This window comes from Hyla sarda, chromosome 3 (assembly GCF_029499605.1).
Source record: "Hyla sarda isolate aHylSar1 chromosome 3, aHylSar1.hap1, whole genome shotgun sequence".
In the NCBI taxonomy this organism is placed as follows: Eukaryota; Metazoa; Chordata; class Amphibia; order Anura; family Hylidae; genus Hyla; species Hyla sarda.
Window position 1 is genome coordinate 351,102,672 of NC_079191.1, and position 25,051 is coordinate 351,127,722.

Here is a 25,051-nt window from a genome sequence, read left to right on the forward strand (position 1 = left end):
CTCTGCTGTCGGCTGCTGCAGTCCTGTTTCACTTCCACAGAAACCGCCCGCTCAACCCTGGATGGGCGGGGAGTGGAACATCATTGGAAGGAAAAAGAACTGAACCACAGCTGGCACTGAAAGACCTGACAGTAACAGAGATGGGAGAGCATGAAAGGTAAGTATACTGTTATATATATATATATATATATATATATATATATGGGGGTGATATGGACAGGGGGTCATATGGACAGGGGGGTCTGGATGATTACAGGGGTGGGGGGATGATGGATGATGACAGGGGAGGGGGGATGATGTATTTCCCACCCTACGCTTATATTCGAGACAATAAGTTTTCCTAGGTTTTTGGGGTGGAATTAGGGGCCTTGGCTTATAGTCGGAACGGCTAATACTCGAGTATATACGGTATGTTTTCTATCAAATATAAACATAGAATGTGTCAGCAGATAAGAACCATTTGGCCCACCTAGTCTGCCTAATATTCTGAATAATATCAATAGTCCCTGGCCCTATCTTATATGAAGGATAATACTAGCTCAGAACTGTTCCTCAAAATATTATTGGTATCTATTTTTACTCTACATCAAATCCAAATATAGTAAAACCTTTTTTCATGATAGAGGTCATCCTGCCTAACGCTTATGATAGGACAGGTCTTGCCGCCAGGGTCTCTCTATTGTTCAGGGTTAGCAGGGACTACTCATTTTGCCTTTTAATGCAGTCCATTGTTTTCAATAGATTTTCTAGTGCTAGAAGTCTCACTAAATATATTTCAGTTTTAGATAAATGAGAAAAGAGCTGCATAATGTGGCACCACTCTACCATTTACATGTAGCATTATTAGCATACAATAAGGTCCTCATACATATGTCAACCCGTTTCACACTTTCACCGAGAACTTATTATTTCTGAATAACTGAAAACTTTATACATCATTTCTGGTATCTTTTTTTATTGTAAACTGCCAATCAAAATATAACACATTGTGTAGTCATAAAAACAGCTCGGCTTGCAGCGCACAGGCAGTTCAGGATTTTATTTACATTGAAGTAGACTGGTGAAGATAACAGGGATGCATCATGATGGCTTTCCTTTAAATTACCCTGCATATGTGCCATCATAGATGCCACTGTGGCACGATATTAACATTTCCAACTGATGCCTTTATTGTGCTTATAAATATAAAAGTAATTTAATATTGTAAATAGGAAAATAAAATCTTACATGCAATATGATGACTCCACCAATCATACATGTATTTGGATTTGCTACCTACTTGCTGCAGGCTGTTATATTTTCTGTACTTTACCTGCATGACCATGTCCCTAATAATTAGAGATGAGCGAACTTACAGTAAATTCGATTTGTCACGAACTTCTCGGCTCGGCAGTTGATAACTTTTCCTGCATAAATTAGTTCAGCTTTCAGGTGCTCCTGTGGGCTGGAGACTCTCTCCTAGGACTGCATCCACCTTTTCCAGAGCACCTGAAAGCTGAACTAATTCATGCAGGATAAGACATCAACTGCCGAGCCGAGAAGTTTGTGACGAATTGAATTTACTGTAAGTTCGCTCATCTCTACTAATAATATTACAGATGTTCACTAGGCCACAGAAAAATAAACGTTATAGTTTGAGGATTATAACAGAGCTGGGACAGAGTCCATCTTATCCACCTAGACAGTACCCAGATGGAAAACCGTTTCCCTAATGAGTAAGAGAGGAAGTATTGGAAATTCCAATTAGATTTTGATAAATCATGAAACTAATATGGGATTTTCCAAAGATATCCAACTACGGGACACATTGGTATAGCATCTAGACTGAAATCGGAGCTCTTCTTTATAATATTCTTAGTGGCATCATAGTAGGTGGCAATAGTCTTATTACAGTAAAATTCGTATTGAACAGCTACATATCCGTTGTGTTTAACCCCCCATAAACAATATCACCCCTCTGATATATTAACTTGTTGCCATGCTCTCACCAGTTACAATGTGATTTGTCTATAGCATGCATATGTTGGGCATCCAATATAATTTAATATATTCATGGATACAGTGTAAAAAGGTGTCCCTTTTAAGGGTAGCCACATGATAATAATTTGGAAGGCCTGAAAATACAATTCTGTTTGTTTATTACATAAGCTAAAGAAGGAATAGTAAGAGCATTAAGTACGAAAAAATAAATATAATCATTTCAAACAGAGCATAATACAGTGAACAGTGCTCAAACTAAATAAAATCATGTCATAGTAATACTTTTCATGTAATGTTAATGTCATAAATGTATAATGGCATTCTAATGGATCTGTCATAGCCTGGCTCGTTCTATGAATGAACACAAAGCTCATGGATTAGGAGGTATTGATTATGGCCTGAATACCTTATAAAACAAAGGATACACCCCTCATCTCTGTTAATACCAAAGAGGATGTCTTCATTCCACTCGAATATTAACAGAGGTCTTATATAAAGTACAAAAAAAAATACACATTTTGAATTCTAGACATTTACACGGGCCATGGCAATGCTAAGAATTATTATATATATACTCTAGGCTTGATGGGGAAGTTTCAAGTTGTCACACTGAGGAACTCTGTAATCCCCTGTAATCTGTACATTCACAAAATAATCTAAGAGTCTTCTTGGAAGTGTTTAGTGAACATAGGATTGGAAGCTGTGTAGCACATACATCAGTGTTGTCAAGAAAGCAAAGATCTGAAACAAAACATACAGTAAGATATCAGTTTATATGGAAACAAAGAACCAGAACAACATAGAATGTGTTGGCAGATGAATTGAAATTCGGACCATCCAGTCTGCCCAATATTCTGAACACGATTAATAGTATTTGTCCCTATTTTATACGAAGGATATATGCACTTATACACTTGCGACTATAGGGTGCCCATCTAAACATGCATATTGCATGGTATCTGACTGCTATCTCTTCATGCCTACTCACCTCCACAGCAATCCGATCAGAGGAAGGTCGATTGAACGAAACATCCCTTTTTTTGTTTGGATTGCTGATATTATTGTAAACATATTTTCTGTGGAGTGCTAAGTGTTCTTTATATTAGTTAGAAAAGGATTGGAATCTAACTTGGGCACCCATGACCAAGGGGAGTCCTGTATCTTCACTACTGCCCCTTTAGTCATTGGTCAACTAGAACTAAAGGGGCAGTAGTGAAGATACAGGACTCGTGGGTGCCCAAGTAAGATTCCAATCCAATCCAGGAGTCTAGAACATTGTTCATTAAAGAGGTATAACCTAGACTGATCTAGAAAAAGGCAAATACTGATGCAAAGCTGACTTCTCTTGAGCACAGTGCTAGTCCATGTTGGCGCTTTAGATCTAAATAAGCATTTGTCTAATATTACTTAGATCTTTGACTCACGGCTATAAAACATTTTTAAAAACCACTTAAGCAAACTTACTGTAGCTGCTGCATTCAAGTGATAATATACAGGAGTGCAATGCCGGAGAGCTGGGTAGATATCTGGTATAGCATCATCACAATATATTGTAGCACTCGCTTGCAAGACGGCGGCACTGAGATAGAAAATTGCAGAAATTCCAGTGTAGACAACATCCTATGAGGTAAAGAAGAAATGTAATATGAATGTTACAATCTTACTGTTCAGTACTATCTATAGGATCCAAATGATTTGGCATGGAAGTGGAAAACACACCTCATATATCATTGGTTGCTCAGGGGTGTTTCCAATAGTGACGCTATCAAAAAGCAATACTCTTTATGAGGACCAGTATATTACTTCATTTACATACACTACTAGGATATGAAAAATTCCAGTTACGTGGCCAAGCAACCGTCATAGTAGACTATTTACAGTAAATTCAAGAGGAACAGTATTCTTACCACTAATCTCCAAGTACCGCAGTTGTTTCTGTGGAAACCGAATATGTAGACCATGAGGAGCAACAAAGTGAAGAAGAATGAAGATATAGAGACATACATGACCCATCCTTGGGTTACGTAATAATATACTCTAGTAGAAGCAACCAGGATCCAGACCCATGCTCCAAATACCTGGGGGGGAAAAAGAATATGAGTAAACAACATATCCAAGTAGAGAATTTACCAAGAGAGAAAGAAGAGCAGCTAAACCTTTTTTGGTGGCCAAGATCAAATGGTCTTAAGAGCCGATTTACTTTGATAACATATCCAAGTAAGTGCAATAACAAGTAAGTGCAATATGTAGTTCATGGTTAATGGCTCATAGGATGGGCACCACCAAAGGCTCACAGAAGTTTTATGGCACCAACAGAAATCTATTTATGGTTGAACTCTACTCCTTAAAATGCAACACTAAAAGGGCAGCTTATGTTTTTTTAAGATTGATAAAGAACTGAGGTCATCTTCATTTCATGACCAACATAAAACAAATGACGGAAGCATAAAACTTGATCACCCTACAAGAATTCACTGAATCTATGTGCGCACTTTTGGGTGTGAGAACTTGGTAAGGTGTGACTATGAATGTTTTAGTTTGGGTGTGCACTCCCTGAACTGTATGCCAGGTATTCCACTACAACATTACTGCACTGCTCTGCTCATCCACAGGCTTCCGGAATCTCCCCAAAATAAAACAAGGGAAAAAGATGAACCCTAATTTATTACTCAACTTTCTTTCCAGGCACAAGCCAATGAAACCTCCTGTTAAAGGGCTACTCCGGTGGAAATATTATAATTTTTTTTTTTTAATCAACTGGTGCCAGGAAGATAAACAGATTCGTAAAATACTTCTATTAAAAAATCTTAATCCTTCCAGTACTTAATAGCTGCTGAATATTACTGAGGAAATTATTAAATTTTTGCAACACAGAGCTCTCTGCTGACATCATGACCACAGTCCTCTCTTTTGACATCTCTGTCCAGAGTAGGAGAAAATCCCCACAGAAAACATATGCTGCTCTGGACAGATCCTAAAATAGACAGAGATGTCAGCAGAGAAAACTGTGGTTATGATGTCAGCAGGCAGCTCTGTGTTCCAAAAAGAAAACCATTTCCTCTGTAGTATTCAGTAGCTAATAACTTCTGGAAGGATTAAGATTTTTAAATAGAAGTAATTTACAAATCTGTTTAACTTTCCGGCACCAGTTGATTTAAAAAAAAAAAAAAAAGTTTTCCACCGTTAAAACTAACTTAAAGCTAGTGGGATGGTTCAGAAAGTTGTTTGCCATCTATATTACTGGTTAATACCATTAATATATTTTAATACTATATATGAATTTACACGTCACTGTTCCATTGTGTAGCCATAGTCTGTTTGATGCCAGATGGTGTCTAATTGACATGGTCAATTTAAATAGGCACATCTTCCATTGTCATTTATACACCATCAATGAACAAAAGTGTAGAATGGATTTACTACAAAAATAAAAAATGTCTATATCTCAGTTACCTAAGGATACATCTAAAGGCCCATTTGTACACGCTGATTATTGGCCACAAGAGCGTTTGTAGAAATTCTCATTCCCAATTGTTGGACTGTGTTAGAGGACCAGTGTTCAGCCAACAAACAAGAAAACATTCAGTTCAGTAGCTGACTGGGTCATTTGTGCGGGCATTACAATCACGACTATTGGCTGCACATTACCCCATATAAACAGTGAATGTGTGGCCGACAATGATTAAATGAAAGAGCTGTAATGTACTATAAATTGAGGTTTCTCCAATAAATTCTTAAATATTAAAAGTCATAGTTCTCTGATACTGACATCTATGGGGGAGATTTATCAAAACCTGTGCAAAGGAAAAGTTGCCCAGTTGCCCATAGCAACCAATCAGATTTCTTATTTCATTTTGCAAAGGCCTTGTTAAAATTGAAAGAAGCGATCTGATTGGTTGCTATGGGCAACTGGGCAACTTTCCCTCTGCACAGGTTTTGATAAATCTCCCCCTATGTGATTTTCTTATCTTGATTACACTTTGGGCCACTCATGGAAATGCTTAAATGCAAAAATAAATTACTCCTTACCCCCAAATAACAGCTCTGAAAACTTGGTCCCTAGGTGTCTCCCAGCTTTGCAATCCCCTGTCCACTGCCTGTTGTCAGGGTATTTCTGTCTCTAGTAACAGACAGACCCAGGGAAAAACACAGGAAGTGGGGATGGGGCTTTGCCATCTGCTCTGTGCAGGAAAGGGAGAAGCTGGAAAAGCATGGGTTATGTACCTGCAAGCTGAGCCTGTCTGCCTGCTGAAGATTTACCACAAAGGTAAATCAAGGCTTTCCTCTCATCTCTGACCAGCTATCTCTTGAGTAAATAAATTGCTGTGTATCTACTGGTGTATGTCCCCCGTGCTGCATTATAATCTCCCTCTCCCTTTAGCTTCTCAGCAGAAGATAGTGTAATCCCTTCATTTCTGCTGCTGTTACTTGCAGTTCTGCTCACATAGCACCTTGTGCACCCAGTGCATCAGAAACCCCTTCTCCCCTCCACATGCCATCTATAGTAGTATTCTGTGTAGATCATGCACCAGCATAGAGTCAGCCTATTCAGTGCACTTTTACCAGCATTATGTCACCACTGAGTGTTGTGGTCTGGATGAACCGATGTGTGTGAGCATGAAATGGCCATTGCCGTAACCTGAATCCATGACTGTTCTGCCCAAATAAAATAATTGCTGATGAGAAGATTTGGGTGAGGCCATGGCTTTCTTTATTACATGAGGACTGAATGTTGTACTGTTCTGTGATTGGCTGAACAACTAAAGGAGGAAGTACCTGTGTGAGTACCAGTAGCAAACTGGCAGGGTTCCCATCCACTGAAATTGAGAGAATGAGAAATACATGTGTACCATGGAGGGGGCTCACAGGCGCTTAATAGCAGCAGTAAGAGCACTCAAATCACTTTGTCGCTACTCTGAAGGGTTAATCTAACAAAAACCATGCATTTTTTCAAAAAATATTTTGGGCATAATTACCATGTTGTCATGAATACATAAGCTAAACTAGAGTAACCAAATTTTATATCATATGTAAGTGTGGGTTAACTCATTTTAGAAAAACAATCTATGGGCCGTATTGAAACTCTGTCTACAAAGTCAGAGCTTTTGCAGGTTCATATGGAATTCAATAGAAAAGCCAATTGTGCCTTGTTCCATTAGGTGCTATTTATGGAAGCATTCATTTAATGGGAGTATACCTGCATTATAACGTGTCGCATAGAAACACCATACAGTGGCTAATGGAATGTCTACAGCTCGATAGTGTGGAGCCATATCAATAATCATATGGACATGTCAGACGTGTGCAGATATACTTGGCAGCTACTAAATGGAATAACAATGATTGGCTGATCGGAATTACCTTTATTAAAGAATAAAAAGAATTGTATCGCTGACAGTAAATACATTGTCAACAACTCGGTCATGTCTATGCTCGCTGGTATGCAGCAATGCCCTGTTTAAATGGCAATTTACAGGTGTGTCTGCTATTTCTGAGTTAATACATTATCTCTACTACACTAGCAAAAAGAACACAACACAATAAAATATGCTGATCAACAGAGAGGACTATAATAGCTACTTATCTTTATGTGCGCCCCTTGTGACATTGTCACATTGTTCCCTAGTTTATTAAATTGTCGGTAGCAGAAAGTGAAGCAGCTGAGTCTCCAGCATTCCTGCACTGTCTAAACATGAACAGATTTCCATGAATGTGGAGCATACACGCCTGAGGTAACATTAAGTGTATACGTTTTTATCTAAAACATTTCTAAAGTCCCTGTTATTTTACAAAAAATTTTAATGTGTCACAGGAACATGTCAAAAGTTGTGATTGTTTTGGGTGTCCAGACCCCTACTGATCTCTAGATATACCTAAGTAAGGTGCACGGTAGCGTACTTTACTTCCCGTCTTACCACAATTTTTGTCTAGTTGCAGAAGATGTCCCGTAAAGCGTGTTGTCGTGTTCTTCCCCCAGCTATATCTAGAGATTTTAGATTAATATTCCTTAATAGACAAATATAAGATGAATAAGTCGTCATGCACAAAGCACAGCTGTAGGTTATCCACATTCTGCTTCTAATACGGAATATAGCTGTAACATGGTATTAGATACCACAGAGGATGGCCCTAGAGTCTCCAATGGCTTCCACAACTAGTCTGTACAGATCATTTATTCATAAGTATGAGTCTTTAAGCAGACATATTTTTAACAAAACTAAATAATTAAAACAAGAGTGATGTCATCGACTACAATTAGGCATAAGCAAATCGAATCTGATGAATCTGGATTCGTTACGAATTTCAGGAAAAATTCGATTGGTAACGAATGCGAATATCGCCGCGATTCGATCACACAAATCGCTTCATTAAATTCCATTTTGTGCGGTCCAGGCTCCAGGGCATCTAAAATTGCGGATCCACATGAGAGAACATGGGGCAAGGAATCCTGGGAAGGCGGGAACAAGGGTCGGTGGGATGACCCTGAATCACCTGTGGCATGCAGCCTATCAGTAGTCAGTCACCCCTGTGATGTCACAGCCCTATATAATCAGCAGCCATCTTGCGGCCAGTCACATTAGCGTTTTATTACAGAGAGAGAGGGACAGACTGCAGTGTGTGTTGCACAGAAAAGCATTTTTACAGCAGCGATTCACCTCCCAGTCACATCAGCGTTCTGTTGCAGAGAGAGCAGTGCGTGTTGCACAGAAAAGCATTTTTACTGTAGCGATTCACCCCCCAGTCACATCAGCGTTCTACTGCAGAGAGGGACAGAGAGCAGTGTGTTGCACTAAAAAGCTTTTTTACAGCAGTGATTCACCTCAAGCCCAAATCTAGCCTAGAAGCACTGATAGGGAAGGGGGTGAGATTGAGAGAGAGAGTGCAATTTTGGGTGTAGTACACAGCGACTGTGTGCTGCAACACCGGTGTGTACAGCAACTGAAATGCTAATAGCCAGTTAGGGTGAGCAGAGCACTAAAAGCATATTTTCCTCTATTAAGTGTAACCTGTGCGTACATCTAAGTGGTGTACCATTTTGTTCCTGTTAAAGTCTTAAGAGCCTAGATACCGTGAAAGGCCAGCAAAAGTACACACCTGCTGGTGTTGTTGACAAATATGGCTTTAAGCGTCGTGGAGCGTATTGTACTCTCCTCATATACGCACTAAGCATGTCAGACAGAGAAGTGCCAGGACATGCACAGAGGAGTGGCAGAGGCCTAAATTCATCAGGCAGAGATCACAGCAGACTAGGGGCGAGTGGCAGCAGGAGTCGCAGCGAGAGGCCGGAGGTCCCAGTATCAGCTAGTAGTCGTGTCTCGACCAGCAATCCATCTGCCATCATCGATTGGTTAACACGGTCATCCACTTTATTATAAGTGACATCCGACACCCACAGTCAACAGTCAGTGGTTCCACAGACACAACCCTCAGTAGGCATGGCCCGGGAGCAGTCCCTGTCCTCCCATTGCCTCTGTCCTATACTGTTCTCTCCCCCACAGATGTATCTTATGCTGTGGGTTCAGCTCCACTATTTAGTGAGGACGATTAAGAGGACAGTCAGCAGCTTGAGGAGGACATCAGTGACGCTCGCAGACACAACTCGATGATGATGAAGCCGATCGCACTTGGGAGCCGGGTGCAGAAGGGGCTTCATCATCAGGACAAGAGGGTTACAGGTTGCCCGTGAGGCAGCAGCTGAGCCAGCAAGGTGGTAGCATGGTTGGCAGTCAGCATGGTGGCAGAAGGGGAAAGTCTGGAGCCAAACATGCCAGGGTAGACCACCTGCTTCTCGGCAGCCTACCTTCCCGGGGGGTAGTGGAACAGGGGTTCCTGGAGTCGGCGGCAGTAGCAGTCAATCAATCAGTGCGGACTGTTGGTAGGAAAATCAGCTACTCGGCAGTGTGCCAGTTTTTCATCAAGCATTCGGCAGATGTTAACGTGGCCACATGCAAGATGTGTTGGCAAAACGTGAAGTGTGGCCAGGGTCCCAATAATGGCACCACGGCCCTGCGTCAACATATGCAGCCAGTATGGGAGAACCGTGGCTCCGATGTGGTCCAGCCTGCTGCATCACCCAGTGGCCCGCCACTCCATTTCAGCCAGTCAAGGCTCCACCACCTCAGCCAAAGGGAGCTGTGTGTCATACCCATCTTCTGTCGCTCCAGATGCTCCTGCTCCTCCTACTTCGAGTCTGTCATTCCACCAGCAATCCATCAGTGAAGCGTCAACAGTATGCATCAACTCATCCAATGGTGCAGAAGCTGAATGTGCTCCTGTCCAAGTTGCTGGTGCTGCAGTGCCTCCCTTTTCAAGTGATGGACTCTGCACCTTTCAGAGAACTGATGACTTGTGCCGATCCGAGGGGGAGAGTCCCAAGCCGTCATTTCTTTGCAAAGAAGGCAGTACCAGCCCTGCACAATTTTGTGGAACAGAAGGTGGGCCAGTTCTTGAGCCTGTCGGTGTGTACCAAAGTGCATGGCAGTACCAACGTGGGGAGCTGTAACTACGGTCAGGGACAATACATGAACCACTGGGTAAATGTGGTTCCTGCACAGCCACAACAGCAACTTGGACAGGTCACGCCGCTTCCGGCTCCACGCTCTCAGGCCGTTGGTCCTGTGACAGTGAGCTACTCCACCTCCTCAGCCTCCACTATGTCCTCAGCCTCCACTGCACGGACATGCTCCAGCATACCATGTGTGCAGGGCACGGCGGTGTCACGCTGTTCTTCACATGGTTTGCCTTGGCGAACAGAGTCACACAGGGGAGGAACTGCTACTCACCAAGAAATCGAATCATGGCTTAAACTGGAAATGGGAACCATGGGGACCGACAACAGGAAGAACATCTTGTCTGCGCTTCCACAAGGAAGCCTGAGACATTCGCCCTGCATGACACACGTGTTCAATCTGGTTGTCAAGTGGTTCCTGAAGTGTTCCCCCCATCTGCAAGACATCCTAACAATGTGAAGGAAACGTTGCATGCACTTCAGTCACTCATGCACCGCAAAGCACCTTGAGCTGCAGCGTCAGAACGGTATGAGCCCTGTGGAGGCTGAACTGGAGGAGGAGGGGTAGGGGCACAGTGGAGTACAGTTTAGGTTTCACGAGATGGAAGGTTTTTCTAGTCATCTAACAGGAGAGGAGAAGCAGGAGCTGCTAGAGGAGCTAGAGGGTTATGAGGAAGACAAGACAGAGGACCGAGACACATCGTGGCAGTATGCAGTGGAGATGGAGGCAGGGAGTCACTCCGAGTCACTTGCACAAATGGCACAATGCATGCTCACTTGCTTGCGTAGTGACTGCTGAATTGTCACCATTCGGCAGCGGCATGACTTCTGGCTCTCCACCTTATTGGACCCTCGCTACCGGCACAAAATGGGGGCTTTTTTTTACACCCACTGAGAGGGAGGACAAACTGACCTACTACACAGACATCCTGCGTCATTGTCCATCCTCTCACAGGTCTGACTCGGGTGGCCCTCTGCGCTCTCCTTCCAATGCCATGCCTGCTGGGGAGGGGAGGGGTGGGGTGGCAGGAGCAGTACCAGCATCAGCAGCAGCAGCCTGAGTCTACAGTCGCTGAGGAGTAGCTTTCTTCACCCGCATAGTGAAGCAACTCATCAGCAGCAGGTAGACATGGAGCAGGATCTGAACCAGCAGGTGGTGGCATACCTTGACATGACCATGCCAACACACCTTGAAAATCTGCTGGACTTCTGGGCAGCCTCTAGCAGAGTTTGACCTGGAAAAGCTGTTCTGTCCGGCCAGTAGTGTGCCATCAGAGCAGTTGTTTAATGCAGCAGGGGCCATAGTAACCCCAAGGAAAACTCGTCTGTCCACGAAAAATGTGGAGAGACTGACCTTTGTGAAGATGAATCAGGCATGGATCAGCCAGGATTAACATCCACCAATGCCTGATGCATCAGAGTAGATTGACCATGGTGCCATACCAACACTTCACAAATATGGATAGTGTAAAACATTTTAAGGTGATGCTCCCCAGTTACAGACACTCCTCCGCATCAGACCACAAGTAAGTATTGAGGATATGCATTAGCTAAAACGTAACTTTTCTTATGGACCATACGTTGTTCCCTTCCACCTTTTAGAGGTCTTTGCATCACATCAATACTTGGTGGTGTAGGTGGCACATGGTGTTTTTTGCACACCTTTCCTTTTGGTTGATTTCAAAACAATTTGGGGTACATATATTTTATCCTAAGAATATTATTAAAAGTTAATTTTTACGTAATGTATATCCTCAATACTTACTTGTGGTCTGATGTCGAGGAATGTCTGTAACTGGGGAGCAGCGCCTTAAATATGTTTAGCTCTATCCATATTTGTGAAGTGTTCGTGTAGCAGCATGGTCAATCTACTCTGATGCATCAGGCACACTAACACTTTTACAAAAGAGACCGTTTTCTTCTGCCTCAGCTACTATTCCGATCCTGCCACCCGCCTGATGCCACACATCTGATGCCAAGTTCTCCTTTTTTCACTCACCTTCATCACCAGGTAATGGTATTGCCACCCACCGCCCCACTGTGTCACCGGGTCACTTTCAGGACTCCTGATGCTGCTGATGCCAACTCCAGGCTGTCTCATACTGCCACCATATGTTCTCCTCATGCTGATGCCAGCTCCAGGCTGTCATATTCTGCCACCATATGTTCTCCTCATGCTGCTGCCACCTCAGGCTGTCTCATTCTGCAACTATATGGTCTCCTCATGCTTCAGCCACCTCCAAGCTGTGTCATTCAGCCACTATATGGTCTCATCATGTTGCCGCCAACTACAGGCTGTGTCATTCAGCCACTATATGGCCTCCTCATGCTTCCGCCACCTCCAGGCTGTGTCACTGTACCCATCTATTTGAAATCTCCAATTTAAATGTTAAAAAATATCTTAAATCTTTTCAATTGTGAGGCCCTAAGGTCCATTCATGCTGCCGCCACCTCCACACTGTGTCATTCAACCACTATATGGTCTCCTCATACTGATGCCACCTCCAGGCTCTGTAATTGTGCCCGCTCTGCGACAGTGATTCTAATAGCAACGCTTCTAATCTTCATGTCATACTGAATAACAGTATTATTTCACTAACCCAGCACACACCCTATGCATATTACAGCAAGGCAAAGTGTTCTACACCCCTATTGTGACTCTCTGTAGGCCATCGATAGCTGTTTTTAATACAGATTCAACGCAAATAAATTCGGACCGAACCAAATTGTTTCTGAAAATTCGGCGAATGGGCCGAATCAAATTTTTCAAAAATTCGCTCATCTCTAACTACAACCATATCTTAATTGAGGACAATCCTATCTAACATTTAGTAATGTAATTGTTCCACAGAATTCACATAGATTAAAGATCTATGATCTATAGAATAAATATTTTAATTGTTAAGATGAAGTGGATGTGTTTAGTAGCATCAGTATGTAAGCAGACTATGCAGACATCATTGGTCATTTATTCATGCCTATATGGTCTCATGCTTCTAATAAGGAAATCCCCAATTAATATGTAAAATACAGCTAAGGATATTAAGGGGATTGTCTTGAATTAGAATTCTTCTCCTAGAAACAACCAAATGCATATCCATGGTCTGTGTCTGATATATAAGTTCATCCTTATTCACGTGAACAGGGCTGAGCTGCAAAACAACCTATAGACAAAACTGGAATAAAAATGTATCCTTTTTTCCATACCAAACTAGTCCTTTTATGTGTTTACATTTACCCATATGATTAGCTATGGGTGTTAGATTACCAGAAATCTATTATTATTTACTTTTTTTATTTATTATTTATTTATTATTATCAGCTGTCACAACTTTGGTTTAAAGAACATTGTGGTGAACAGATCACTCACTCAGCACCACCCCCGAGGATTGTTCTCCTCAGGAATGCACAATGAATGCCAAAAAATACAATGAATTCTGGACAAATAGCATTTAAGGACAAATGGTAAATGCCTTGGCAATGATTGGCAATAGAACAATGGGGTTCTCTACACTCTATCATCAATATGACCTGAAAACCAGTTTTAATGTTGAATTTAACACTGATTCATCATTGGATTAATAAGATGTAAAGAGCAAAGTATCCAGGCTACACGAGTCATGGTGGAAGGAATGCAGAACAGCTTTGAGAGTCTGATCAAATATGTGATCGCAATAACATGTGGTTTCAAACTAATTAAATCCTAAGCATTTGGCATACATGCATATCAAATACATGGTCATTGCAAGATTCCCTAAGTAACAAATCACTATGCCTACAGATTTGTACAAGCTATTCTTGAAGCACCACCCAAACTGCATACACATATCCATGCAAACCAAATAATCATTTGGATAGGGGATAAGATGTCTTAGAGCTGGAATACCCCTTTAAGGAGGGGGGGGGGTATACCATTCAGAAATTTAATATATCAGCTAAAGCTGAAAATTGCTGCAAAGAGAGTGTCTCACTGTGGAGGATCCAGCACATTGGTCATAAAGGCCCCAAGTGCCAGCATAGGCCAACCATCTAATGTTTATGGTGGCTTCCCAGATCCACCAACTGATGTAATTGAGGAAGAAAAGGATCAGGCATGGTGGATTTCAATTGTCCAACCCTTTTGTTTTTAGGGAGATAAGTACCACCAGAGCTGTCTGGCATCCCCTTACATGCCTTTTTCCCATTCACACGACAGGAATGCTTGGCTAGAACAAACATTCATGTGTATGGTGTGAACAGGTTAGATCAACTTCAAGAATGTATGACCAACAGCACATTGTTCTCATAAAAAGCACATTGTTTTTATCGGCACTATGTAATGTTACATTTTCACAGGTTGAGGCACTGCACTGTATTCACCCCACAGAATACAACTAATCATTTAGGATCCAGGACAACCACCTTATAGTCACAGGTCCTATTCTCCAAAGGAGCCAACCCTGTTAATCCTCATTGTAAATCTGTTTGACAACAATACAATCCTATTAAACCTATTTGTGTGTTTGCCTATATCAATATGTAATCAATAAGTCAACTGAAACTGCAAGTATGTAAGAAAAGAAGGTCAGGATTAACTAGATCAATGCATTCCAGAAAAGAGGGTGTTACGCCTATATCACTACTGATCTGTACTGGACACATTCCTTTAAATCAGTTCATTTTAAAATTACCAAATGACTTGAGGAAAGCATGCGGGATAGTGACACAAAGATGTGCAAAAGGGTGGATGAGATACTCGTAGAGCAAACACGAAACAACGTGAATCATTCTCATTACCATTGTTCATCCAGTTCTGTATAAATAGATGTGATATTGCTTAAGCATTTTCCTAATTAACCTGTAATGAATCAGTTAAGATTACTGAGCACATAGTGAAGACTGCTCATGTATTACGTTTATATAGTTATAATCTTCAATGACTTTACACTGCATGATGTACTGGTCCCAAGCCTGTAGTGACAGGAAAAACTATGCAGTTGGGAGAGTAAGAGGCCACAACATGACCTAAGGGAACACAACAGTGACTGAAATACTTAAGAAGGTTGGAGAATACATTAGGAACTTTGGTATCAATGTAATAGATATGATAAAACATGGAAGAATGGATCTGACATCAACTTGTGTTGGGTTTGTTGAATTATTTCTTCAAGTCATAGTCAGCAAGTCATATCCATCATGTCAATGTCATGGTCCATCAAAGGAAATAAAAAAAAAAGTGGCAACTATATAGTATAAATCAATTACAATTTCTATTTTATTAGTGCTTATAGGGGTAGGATCACAGGAGCCTTATTTTGCTGAATATTTACTTTGACGTCAATGGGTAGCAAAATAAACTGTGTCGTTCGCTACCCAATGACTTTAATGGTTAGGAAAATTTGCAGCAGCAAATACGCAGCAAAATAAGGCACCCGTGACCCTTCACTAACTCATCCCATAGTTTACACTTTATCCACAGATAATGTTTTGGGACAAAATATTGTACCATGTATTGTCAATTTTATGTAGTTGCTGGTACGGTTACCATCTATATAATGCTTATTTTCTCTTAATACACAATAATGTTCTACCACGAGTTCCCTCATGCACAGCACAGAAAAAAAGTTTCTTGGCTATACCAGCAAGTGAATAGTTTGATGACAACTAATATAGCCATATTGCAGCCCCAACTGATCAAACTATTCACTGACAAAACTGGATAGTCTTCATATCAATGCCTAGCAACATAGTGGACTGTCACACTGGTAATCATCCAACTCTTCCAGCAAACAGATCCTGCTACCTATATACACATTAACCTGTAAGTGTAGCAAAGTTGAAGGGCTTATATTTACTTTTAGTGCTCAACATCAAAAATACTTTAGATATTGTTATTTTATTGCTGAAATGCAATGCACTGATCTCCCAAGCCTGCCAATATCTACTCCCTGAATTCAGCAACACACCCAGTATTGTAATGTAACTTGTTTGTGCTCCTAATCTTGACAAACTGGCTAAGAATATATAAAATTCATTGCTAAACAATTCACAGAGCTACAAGAAACAAGAACAACGCAACACCCCTCAAAACCAAGTGACTGCCAGAAAACAAAAAGACTACTTCATTATTTTACCACCACCCTTTACTTTACGTGGTGGAAATAAGGTTACAACTTTATTTCACTTACTGGCATACACATAATGCTATAAGGTAAAATGTGCCTAGCTGGGTATACAGCATGCAAAGCCCCTCAATAGTACTAGGGCTTTGTGGGCAAGAAGTTTGCAGCCATCACAACTCAAAGTAGGGTCGGCATAGGGACCATCTGTTTTCTAGAAAGCACTGACATATGGCACTAGGTACTTTATGGCTCCGTCCAGTCCAAACAAAAAAATGTCTGCCCAGGAGATATATATATATATATATATATATATATATATCTTTATAAAGGTGATACCTTTATTATTATATATATTTATTTAGTAAATAAATAAAGTAAATACAAATACACCACACAGTATGTTTTTTGGTGAAAATCAATGGGCAATGCGTGATACTCTGTGCCTATACAATGGCTTTCCATTGGAACTCATCGGTGAATACTCTGATGGAAGGAAAAAACTGTGGAAGTGTGAAACAGTCTATTACTAACAAAGTTATATATATTTTGGATTTCGTGGTCTATCCAGTCATTTTCCTTTAAGGCTTTTGTCACAATCTAATATATGAGTTTATTGTCATAAAATCTTCTAGCCAATAGAGATTGTTGAAAATATATCACTGGACAATATAGATACCACTAAAACTGTAAAGTTGATCGCCACTAGCACTTCAGAAATCTAAAGAAAAGCTATTTCTGTATCAGTGTTCTTTCTCTTGGGTGTGAGATACAAGGTGTGTCGCAAAACATCTCAAGTAAGGTGTGATCATCTTGCTAAGGAGCACAAAGTATGAACTAGCCTGAATATATGAATATAAATAAATGTGAGTAGATCCATCATTTGTAGTTATTATCATATTTGGTAAGTTTATATGTTAGTGATTTTAGACCCTTCCAATGAATAAAACCTTTTAGTTTAGACTCATGGTTTGACTACTGACCAAAATGATGCCCAAAAAGCTGTGGATGAACCAAGCCTTAGATGTTTCTTCCAATAGCCTGTTTGGGCACATATGTAGAAGTCTACAGCTTGTACGAGGAGTTTCAGGAATCGGAAGACTCTCAAAAAGTGCTGTGGTCTGCACGTAGTCAAGATTTGTTATAAATCCATTGTCAATTTTTTAGTGGACAACCACGTTAAATACCTTCCCATGCTAAATACATGATAAGTTTGCGAGGGGAGAACATTACATGTGCAAAACTAAGCACACATATTGGGGACTTTTATAGAGCTGTCGTAAGAGTCTTCCATCCACATTTAGGGAGACTCTAAGGCTATGTTAACATATAGTATTTTAGTATTTTATGTACCTTATAATAAGGGCATTCAGGGAATAGGGAATTATTAGGGCTCCCATGTTCAGAATTGTTATCTCTCGCATTGAGGTCTTATAGTTATAGGTATAGATTTTATAGTTATGGTCTCCATGATATATTGTATTTTAGCTGTTTTTAGATTTATTATGGATTTTTTTAAACTAATGTTTCTATCATTTGATATTCAGTCAAACCAAATGTGTAAGTATGACATATTAATTGCATCCTACTCATTTTCTACTACTGAAAGATCAGAAGTAACCTATATATGTTTATGTTTTACTGTCATAAAAGCTGTGAAGTAACCTATATTTATTGGTGTGTTTGTCTTTGGGTGTATATGTGTACTAGTGACAATCCAGTTTATTCCAGTTCTAATAATAATATAAACTGTATTCCTTATCTGCTTGCCAGTCTAGCATACTTTTCTCAGATCTAGTTAACTTGCTTAGTTAAGGAAAACCTTTAAGGGGTACTCCACTCGAAAACATTTTTTTTTAAATCAACTGGTGCCAGAAAGTTAAACAGATTTGTAAATTACTTCTATTAAAAACTCTTAATCCTTCCAGTACTTATTAGCTGCTGTTATGACCCACAGGAAGTTATTTTCTTTTTTTATTTCCTTTCTGCCTGACCACAGTGCTCTCTGCTGACACCTCTGTCCATTTTAGAAACTGTTCAGAGCAAGATGGGTTTTCTGTGGGGATTTGCTCCTACTTTGGACAGTTCCAAAAATGGACAGAGGTGTCAGCAGAGAGCACTGTGGTCAGGCAGAAAGGAAATTCAAAATGAAAAGAACTTCCTGTGGATCATACAGCAGCTGATAAGTACTGGAAGGATTAAGATTTTTTAATAGAAGTAATTTACAAATCTGCTTAACTTTCTGGCACCAGTTGATAAAACTAAAAATAAAAAAAACATGTTTTCCAGTGGAGTACCCCTATAAATCTGTGGATGATCACACAAATATATTTCAGCTTGTGTAAAGTGATGTCATGGTTGGTCTGATACTGCCTTATCATCCAGTAAGGATAACAATTTATCCTAATTAAGACTTTATAGGCCCCAATAACATGCCATTTATAGACTTCTATTTAAGATATTTAAAATTATTATAATTATAGAATATTAGCAGTTATAATTAACAGTCTATCAAAAAGAACTTCATTTTATTTCTTCATTAAAGCATTCCGGTAGGGTTGGAAGACTGACATGCATGACACTGTAATATAGAATGAGTTTTTCAGTGTAGAGTCATAGTTAATTAAAAGAGTCCTTAAACTATAGAAAAGGTCTTTCTATGTTACACTTTAGTGTGTCTATTGAACCAAAAGTAGGGGACTTTAATGGGAATCTTGTATCTCACTTACCAATGAGGGCATCATATAATCTACTGTCCATGCCATGCAATGTAATGTTATATAGTGTTGCTATTCTTTCATATAGTATATATGGTGATCACATAGTATAACAAACTGAAGGGCTTATGCTTATTTTTTTTCCTTTTTAAATATCTAATTTGGGGGTCTTCCTTAATAAAATCTAAATAAAACTAAAATTTTCTTATATTCCATGTAACTGGCCTCAACCATGGATGTTATAACAAATAGATGGAGTAAAAAAAAAAATTCTTGTATTGTATCGGGTCCTTTGTTCCCATGCACGTAGAAGAAGTTTATATCTCAAAATGTGTTTTCTATGCTTAAAACTTTCCAAAAATGTTAAACTCCATCCATTTGCAATTGCATTTTTGAGTGCGAGAGCATCAACTTCCAGGGTCATTTTACTTCCTTGCATGTTATGCTACAATTTGGACATTATATCCATAGAATAGTAGATGTCCATGACTGCACCTCCTGCATCTTACTACATGTTGTTATGTTGGGTTATTGACACAATATAAGATGATCGGATGCCCATCTGGGATCAGGTGGCAAGGGTCTCATTTCAACTCTAACCATAGGTAGTAGAACAATATTTAATTGTATATTTTCATGTAGTATATAGATCTTTGTGAGGATGTTGACGCATATCGCAATAAAAAGCTTTATTATTTTTTTTCAATCTGTGATAACCAACTATCAACCATAAAGTGTGAGGTACAAAGAAGCCCCTTCCATCAAATCCATGGTATCATAATAATCTTATTTACTGAGCTTATATGTAAGTTGATGCATTTTAACTCTTTTTATCATTGATGACTATGTCTGTTTCATCTGAAGGTTGAACTTTTAAGACTACTATATGCAGATTTTCACTTCCATGGTTGAGATATTACTGATACTCATAAGCTGATTATTATCATTATTATTTATTCTGAGTTTCCATAAGGTGTGGCATTATTTACGAGACTGTATTTTATTTCATCACTTCATGAGTCCATACAGTCATAAAACTAACATACTTCTTATGTTATCATATGTTTCATGTTTCTCATATTTATAGCGTTTATATAGCAACATATACTGTATTTTGTGATAACAAAGGGCATTGTTCTTGATAATGAGTATTAAAAAGTTGCAAAGTCATTGTTATCACCATAAAGCTAGCCAGAGAGCAAAAGCTAAGCAGAGGACTCAGGAGATAGAAAATGTTGGCTATGCATGACGAGCAGAAGTCCTCAATATCACATAAGAGATTTTCCAACAAAATGGAGAATAATTTCCTATAGAAAAGGAAGGTTTATAAGCTCACCGGCAAAGCAGACGTTTCATAGAATGACAGGATTTAATGTTCGCAAATGTAGTTGCAACATCTTAAGGTTACTAAAGAATGGTGAACGAATAAATGGTATTAAAACTTTTGCCCAAATCCTATGGGATCCTTCACACACATACATCCTAAAAACATGGCGTTTTTGGGAAAAGAATGTTTTTAAAACCAACTTAAATATGTGTTTTGGAAATAAATCTTCACCTAACCCTTTTTTTTTTTTGTTTAGCAGGTGCAGATAATAATGCCAACTGAACATTACTCTATGTTACTCTAACATTGAATCACTCTATGTTCACACACAGATTTTTTGGCATTTTTTTCAAAATGGCCGCTTTACAGTCTATAAAACACAAAATGGCTATAGAACCAAAACGCCCCTTTGTTCCAACACATGTTCATTTCACAGCCATAAGGAACATGTCCTCCTTTTTAAGCCATTTAGGAATTAAAAAATGTGTTGTTTTTTGGTCAGTATTTTTAACTAAAAAAAATTAAAATAAAAAAAGCTGCTTAGATCAACATGGTGCAGTAGGCCATATTGTAAGATCATAGCAAGTAAAATGACCGCTTCATCACCTTGCCTTTCCCAATTTATCCCATCCATTTCTCTTTAAGAGTACCCCATTATCTTTCTTCAACAGTCATGGTGAAACAACCTACAGTCACTCCATTTTGCCTCACTGTTTTATTACCATGCCTTGCAAATACCATGTCTACGTTCCCCTTTGTGGGGTCTAGTTTTTCAGTTCTTTAACACTTCATTAAAAGTTCTTTGAAAAAATGTGAAGTGTGAACATAACCTGAAAAGACAAAGGTGTGGTTGGGGGGGGGGGTTGCGTTCGAGTTTAATTGCTGAACAAGTTGCACACATGATCATGGACATGGACATTGTAATGTGAACAGTAACTAAATGAGTGTAAAGTTACCATGTTCACATTTAAAAAAAAAATTGAAAATATGAAAAAAAAATTAGAAAAAAAAATAAAAAGTAGTTATACCTTGTTTTCTACATCAAATCATAAAATATGGTGACTCCTTTCTTTAAGCAAGTAATACAGGACACATTAGTTAAACGTTCAAATCAAGACAGCTTAATATATAGTATGCAATTACCAAGCTGTTTGCTTCTTGAAATAACTTGCCAAGATGCCAATAATGAGTCATTTCTGTTTCGTTAATGCCACCCATTGCCAAAAAAAACAAAGACTGACACTCAGAGGAAGAAAGTAATCTTGCAGTGACTGTATCTAAACTGCCTATGAGTTAGTACGCATTGCTATGTGTAACACAATGACACAAAGACTTTTCAAATGTAGCCAAGCTGAGGAGGTCTTCTATCAGCATTCTTCAAATAATACTTCCAACCATAAAACACAATATAAACAGTCAATTATATAGAAAACTATAGGCACTTGAGTGATGAAAATGTCTAATTCCATTTTCCGTACTGAAAATGTAATCACATATACAGGTGCCTATGTTTAGACAACTCAACATTCGTCTTGAACCACCATCTCATCGACACACTTCTTTATCCAAGAACAGGATACTTTATATCTTCCCAGTCCACCTCACATCATCCAGAACACCTTGGTTATACAACGATATTCCTATTATTTCTATTTGATCCTTTGCTTTTACTTCCCCTCCAATACCACATTCTAACCAATATGTCTTAACCACTTAAAAGTCTCCATATTCCTCCAAACCACAAATGCAAGGTAGGCAAAATGTTTCCTCAAATGACTGTATCACCATTAGAAGTGTTTCCTTTATTTGTTGCATTGTTGTTCTGTATATGTTGTCTTCCAAATCTATACCTGGTTTTTATATGTTTTATGTTATTTTATGGCTGCACTTGTCTTGTATTGAACTGTATATGGATATATGGACATTTGACCTCTGTGACACTGAGAATATATTTCTAATGTGAATAGTATACTAGTCAAGTTAATAAAAATATTGGGGGAAAAAATTAAATAAATATATATATGTGTGTGTGTATGTGTGAAATCTGAATATGATTTGGGGCTATTATACGTATTATGGGCTAGCTAAGCTTTAAGGAAACATAAGTTCAAACTTGTTAAGACTTGCTGAGAATTCAGTTCTTCCTAAGAATTTGAAAGAGAAATAAAATCCTAGAAAAACTAGAATAAGTAACTTACCAGTTCAGGAATCATAAATGCATATGGAAGTGTTCTGAAAACCCCAAGTCCATAGGGAATATCCGGCACTTCACAGCTGGAAGGCATCTGAATTCCTGACGATGCCATTGTCCCCCTTAGTTCACTGTGCTCTATGTACAGAGGTGTCTGCTGTGTCTCTCACCCGGCAATCTGTAAACCAAACATATCAATCAGTTAGGTTTAAGATGTTATACTGCACAGGGACACACCTACACCGACGTACTAGATTGAAAAACCTGTTCTGTTTCTCTCAGAGCCATTGAGATAACAAGGGCAAGGTGATCTGTGGTTAATCTGTCAGGCAAGGAATGGTTACAAAATTTGCAATTAGATGATGATTTCAAGTAGTTCTTCTTTGGTGCAAATATTTAAGGAATGATTCTAACGCTCTAGCAATGCAGTGGTAGAAAAAAAAACATACTTTTTTTTTAATCTGACAGGTGGTAAATGATTATTATGTCATGATACTTCCATTACAAGAAACACACGGGTGAGCAAATAAAGTACCCGTTTTTGGGAATTACAAAAAAAGCTCTTTTTTTTTTTCTATTAGTCTTCCGCTACACATGCCCTGTCACATGGAAAAATGAACGGACGACGAATCATGGATGTGAGGGGCCAAACAAATAATCCATTGATCACTCTTGAGGCCATCATTACAGGGGTACTCCGCCCCTAGACATCTTATCCCCTATCCAAAGGATAGGGGATAGGATGTCTGATCACGGGGTCCCGCCGTGGGGGTCCCGCCGATGGGGGGTGGGGTTCCCGCCCCGCGATCTCCCTGCTGTACCCAGTGTTCATTTAGAGCATCGAGTGCAGCGCCGGAGGCTCGTGACGCCACGGCCACGCCCTCTCAATGCAAGTCCATAGGAGGGGGCGTGATGGCTGTCATGCCCCCTCTCCCATAGAATTGTATTGCGGGGGGCGTGACTGTGACATCACGAGCCTCCGCCCCGCATCGCCAGTCACCCGACACGGAGGGAAGTTTGCTCCGTGCACCAGATGTCTGGGGTGCCGCAGCTGAGATTGCGGTGGTCCACAGCGGCAGGACCCCCGCTATCAGACATCTTATCCCCTATCCTTTAAATAGGGGATAAGATGTCTAGGGATGGAGTACCTCTTTAAGCTTTATAAAGACAATGATCAACAGGATTGGCGCTCCTATCATGGCAGCAGTCAGCCCGCCTAAAAGGACCTCAACGGTGAAGAGAACCTTCCAGCATTTCTCCTGCTTACCAACCTTTAGGCCACCCTATGTGCAGTAAACTGCAAGACAACCCTTTCCATCTTAATGAATCTGTGTTGTGCTTGCCTGCACTATAAACAGAGGAACACCTAGGTACAGTATGGGTCCATAGCAGGCTATAGCCACTGGATTATGGCTATTAACTGAATTATTAGCCTTAACTTTAGGATAATTATTGGAGATGCAATGGCAGCCATGTTGGTTATCTCCCAGCAGTTGACATAAGGGCCACACAAGCTGCATTTACCTGGTGCCGCCACTTCACCACTGCTTTGCCAAGTGTCAGCACCCTGCCAATCAGACATAGATAGCCTATTCTAAGGAAAGGTCATCAATATAAAACTCCCACCCTCATTAGTTTTAATAGGGTCCACTTTAATGTGATGGATATAGCTGTGCATATTTGACTACACTGCATGAATGGGCAAGGAGCTGTTTTTGTCACTTAGGCCTCCTTGGTGGTTAAACACATAAGAACCTGGTGATGCTCGCTACATTTGCTCAACTCAAACACTTTAGGTAAACATTGGTCACACTTTTGGTCTCCTCCAGTTGAGCGTGGCATACCACATATAAATGTTATACACTGTGGTAAACCACAACATTGTGAGGTAAGCCATTTTTTAGTTTGTATTTTTATCACACTATGGGTTATTAACCATTATGTGTGGTAGATACTGAGAGTGAGCATTAAGGGAAGAACTATAGATACCTGCTTAGAGTTGTGACAACATGTGGGATATAACACTGAGCAACCTGTCAAGTATTTTTACTCAGTCTCTCGGTGTCATGGCGGTGAGTCAGCTGGAAATAACTTTTGTGTGATTTAATGCATACTATTGTACCACTGGTGAATATATTAAAGACTTTTCTAAGAAGGCTTCTGCATACCTTAAATCCTTTTCCCATCCTCTTGAATTGGCTTTTCGTTAACTGGGATATTGCAATGAAT

The 25,051-nt window shown here is 39.8% G+C and overlaps 1 protein-coding gene across 1 annotated transcript in view; it reads right to left on the reverse strand.

The window, feature by feature from the left end:
- Positions 1 to 1,738: 1,738 nt before the first annotated feature.
- LOC130362669 (MAL-like protein) overlaps positions 1,739 to 25,051 on the reverse strand; it is a 35,124-nt gene continuing 11,811 nt past the window's right edge. The window contains exons 2-5 of the mRNA XM_056567546.1: positions 22,830 to 23,000; positions 3,888 to 4,058; positions 3,445 to 3,600; positions 1,739 to 2,721 (exon numbers count right to left, since the gene is read on the reverse strand). Of these exons, the coding sequence (XP_056423521.1) occupies positions 2,659 to 2,721; positions 3,445 to 3,600; positions 3,888 to 4,058; positions 22,830 to 22,937 (498 nt within the window). The 5' untranslated portion in view covers positions 22,938 to 23,000 and the 3' untranslated portion in view covers positions 1,739 to 2,658. The remainder of the gene's footprint in view (positions 2,722 to 3,444; positions 3,601 to 3,887; positions 4,059 to 22,829; positions 23,001 to 25,051) is intronic.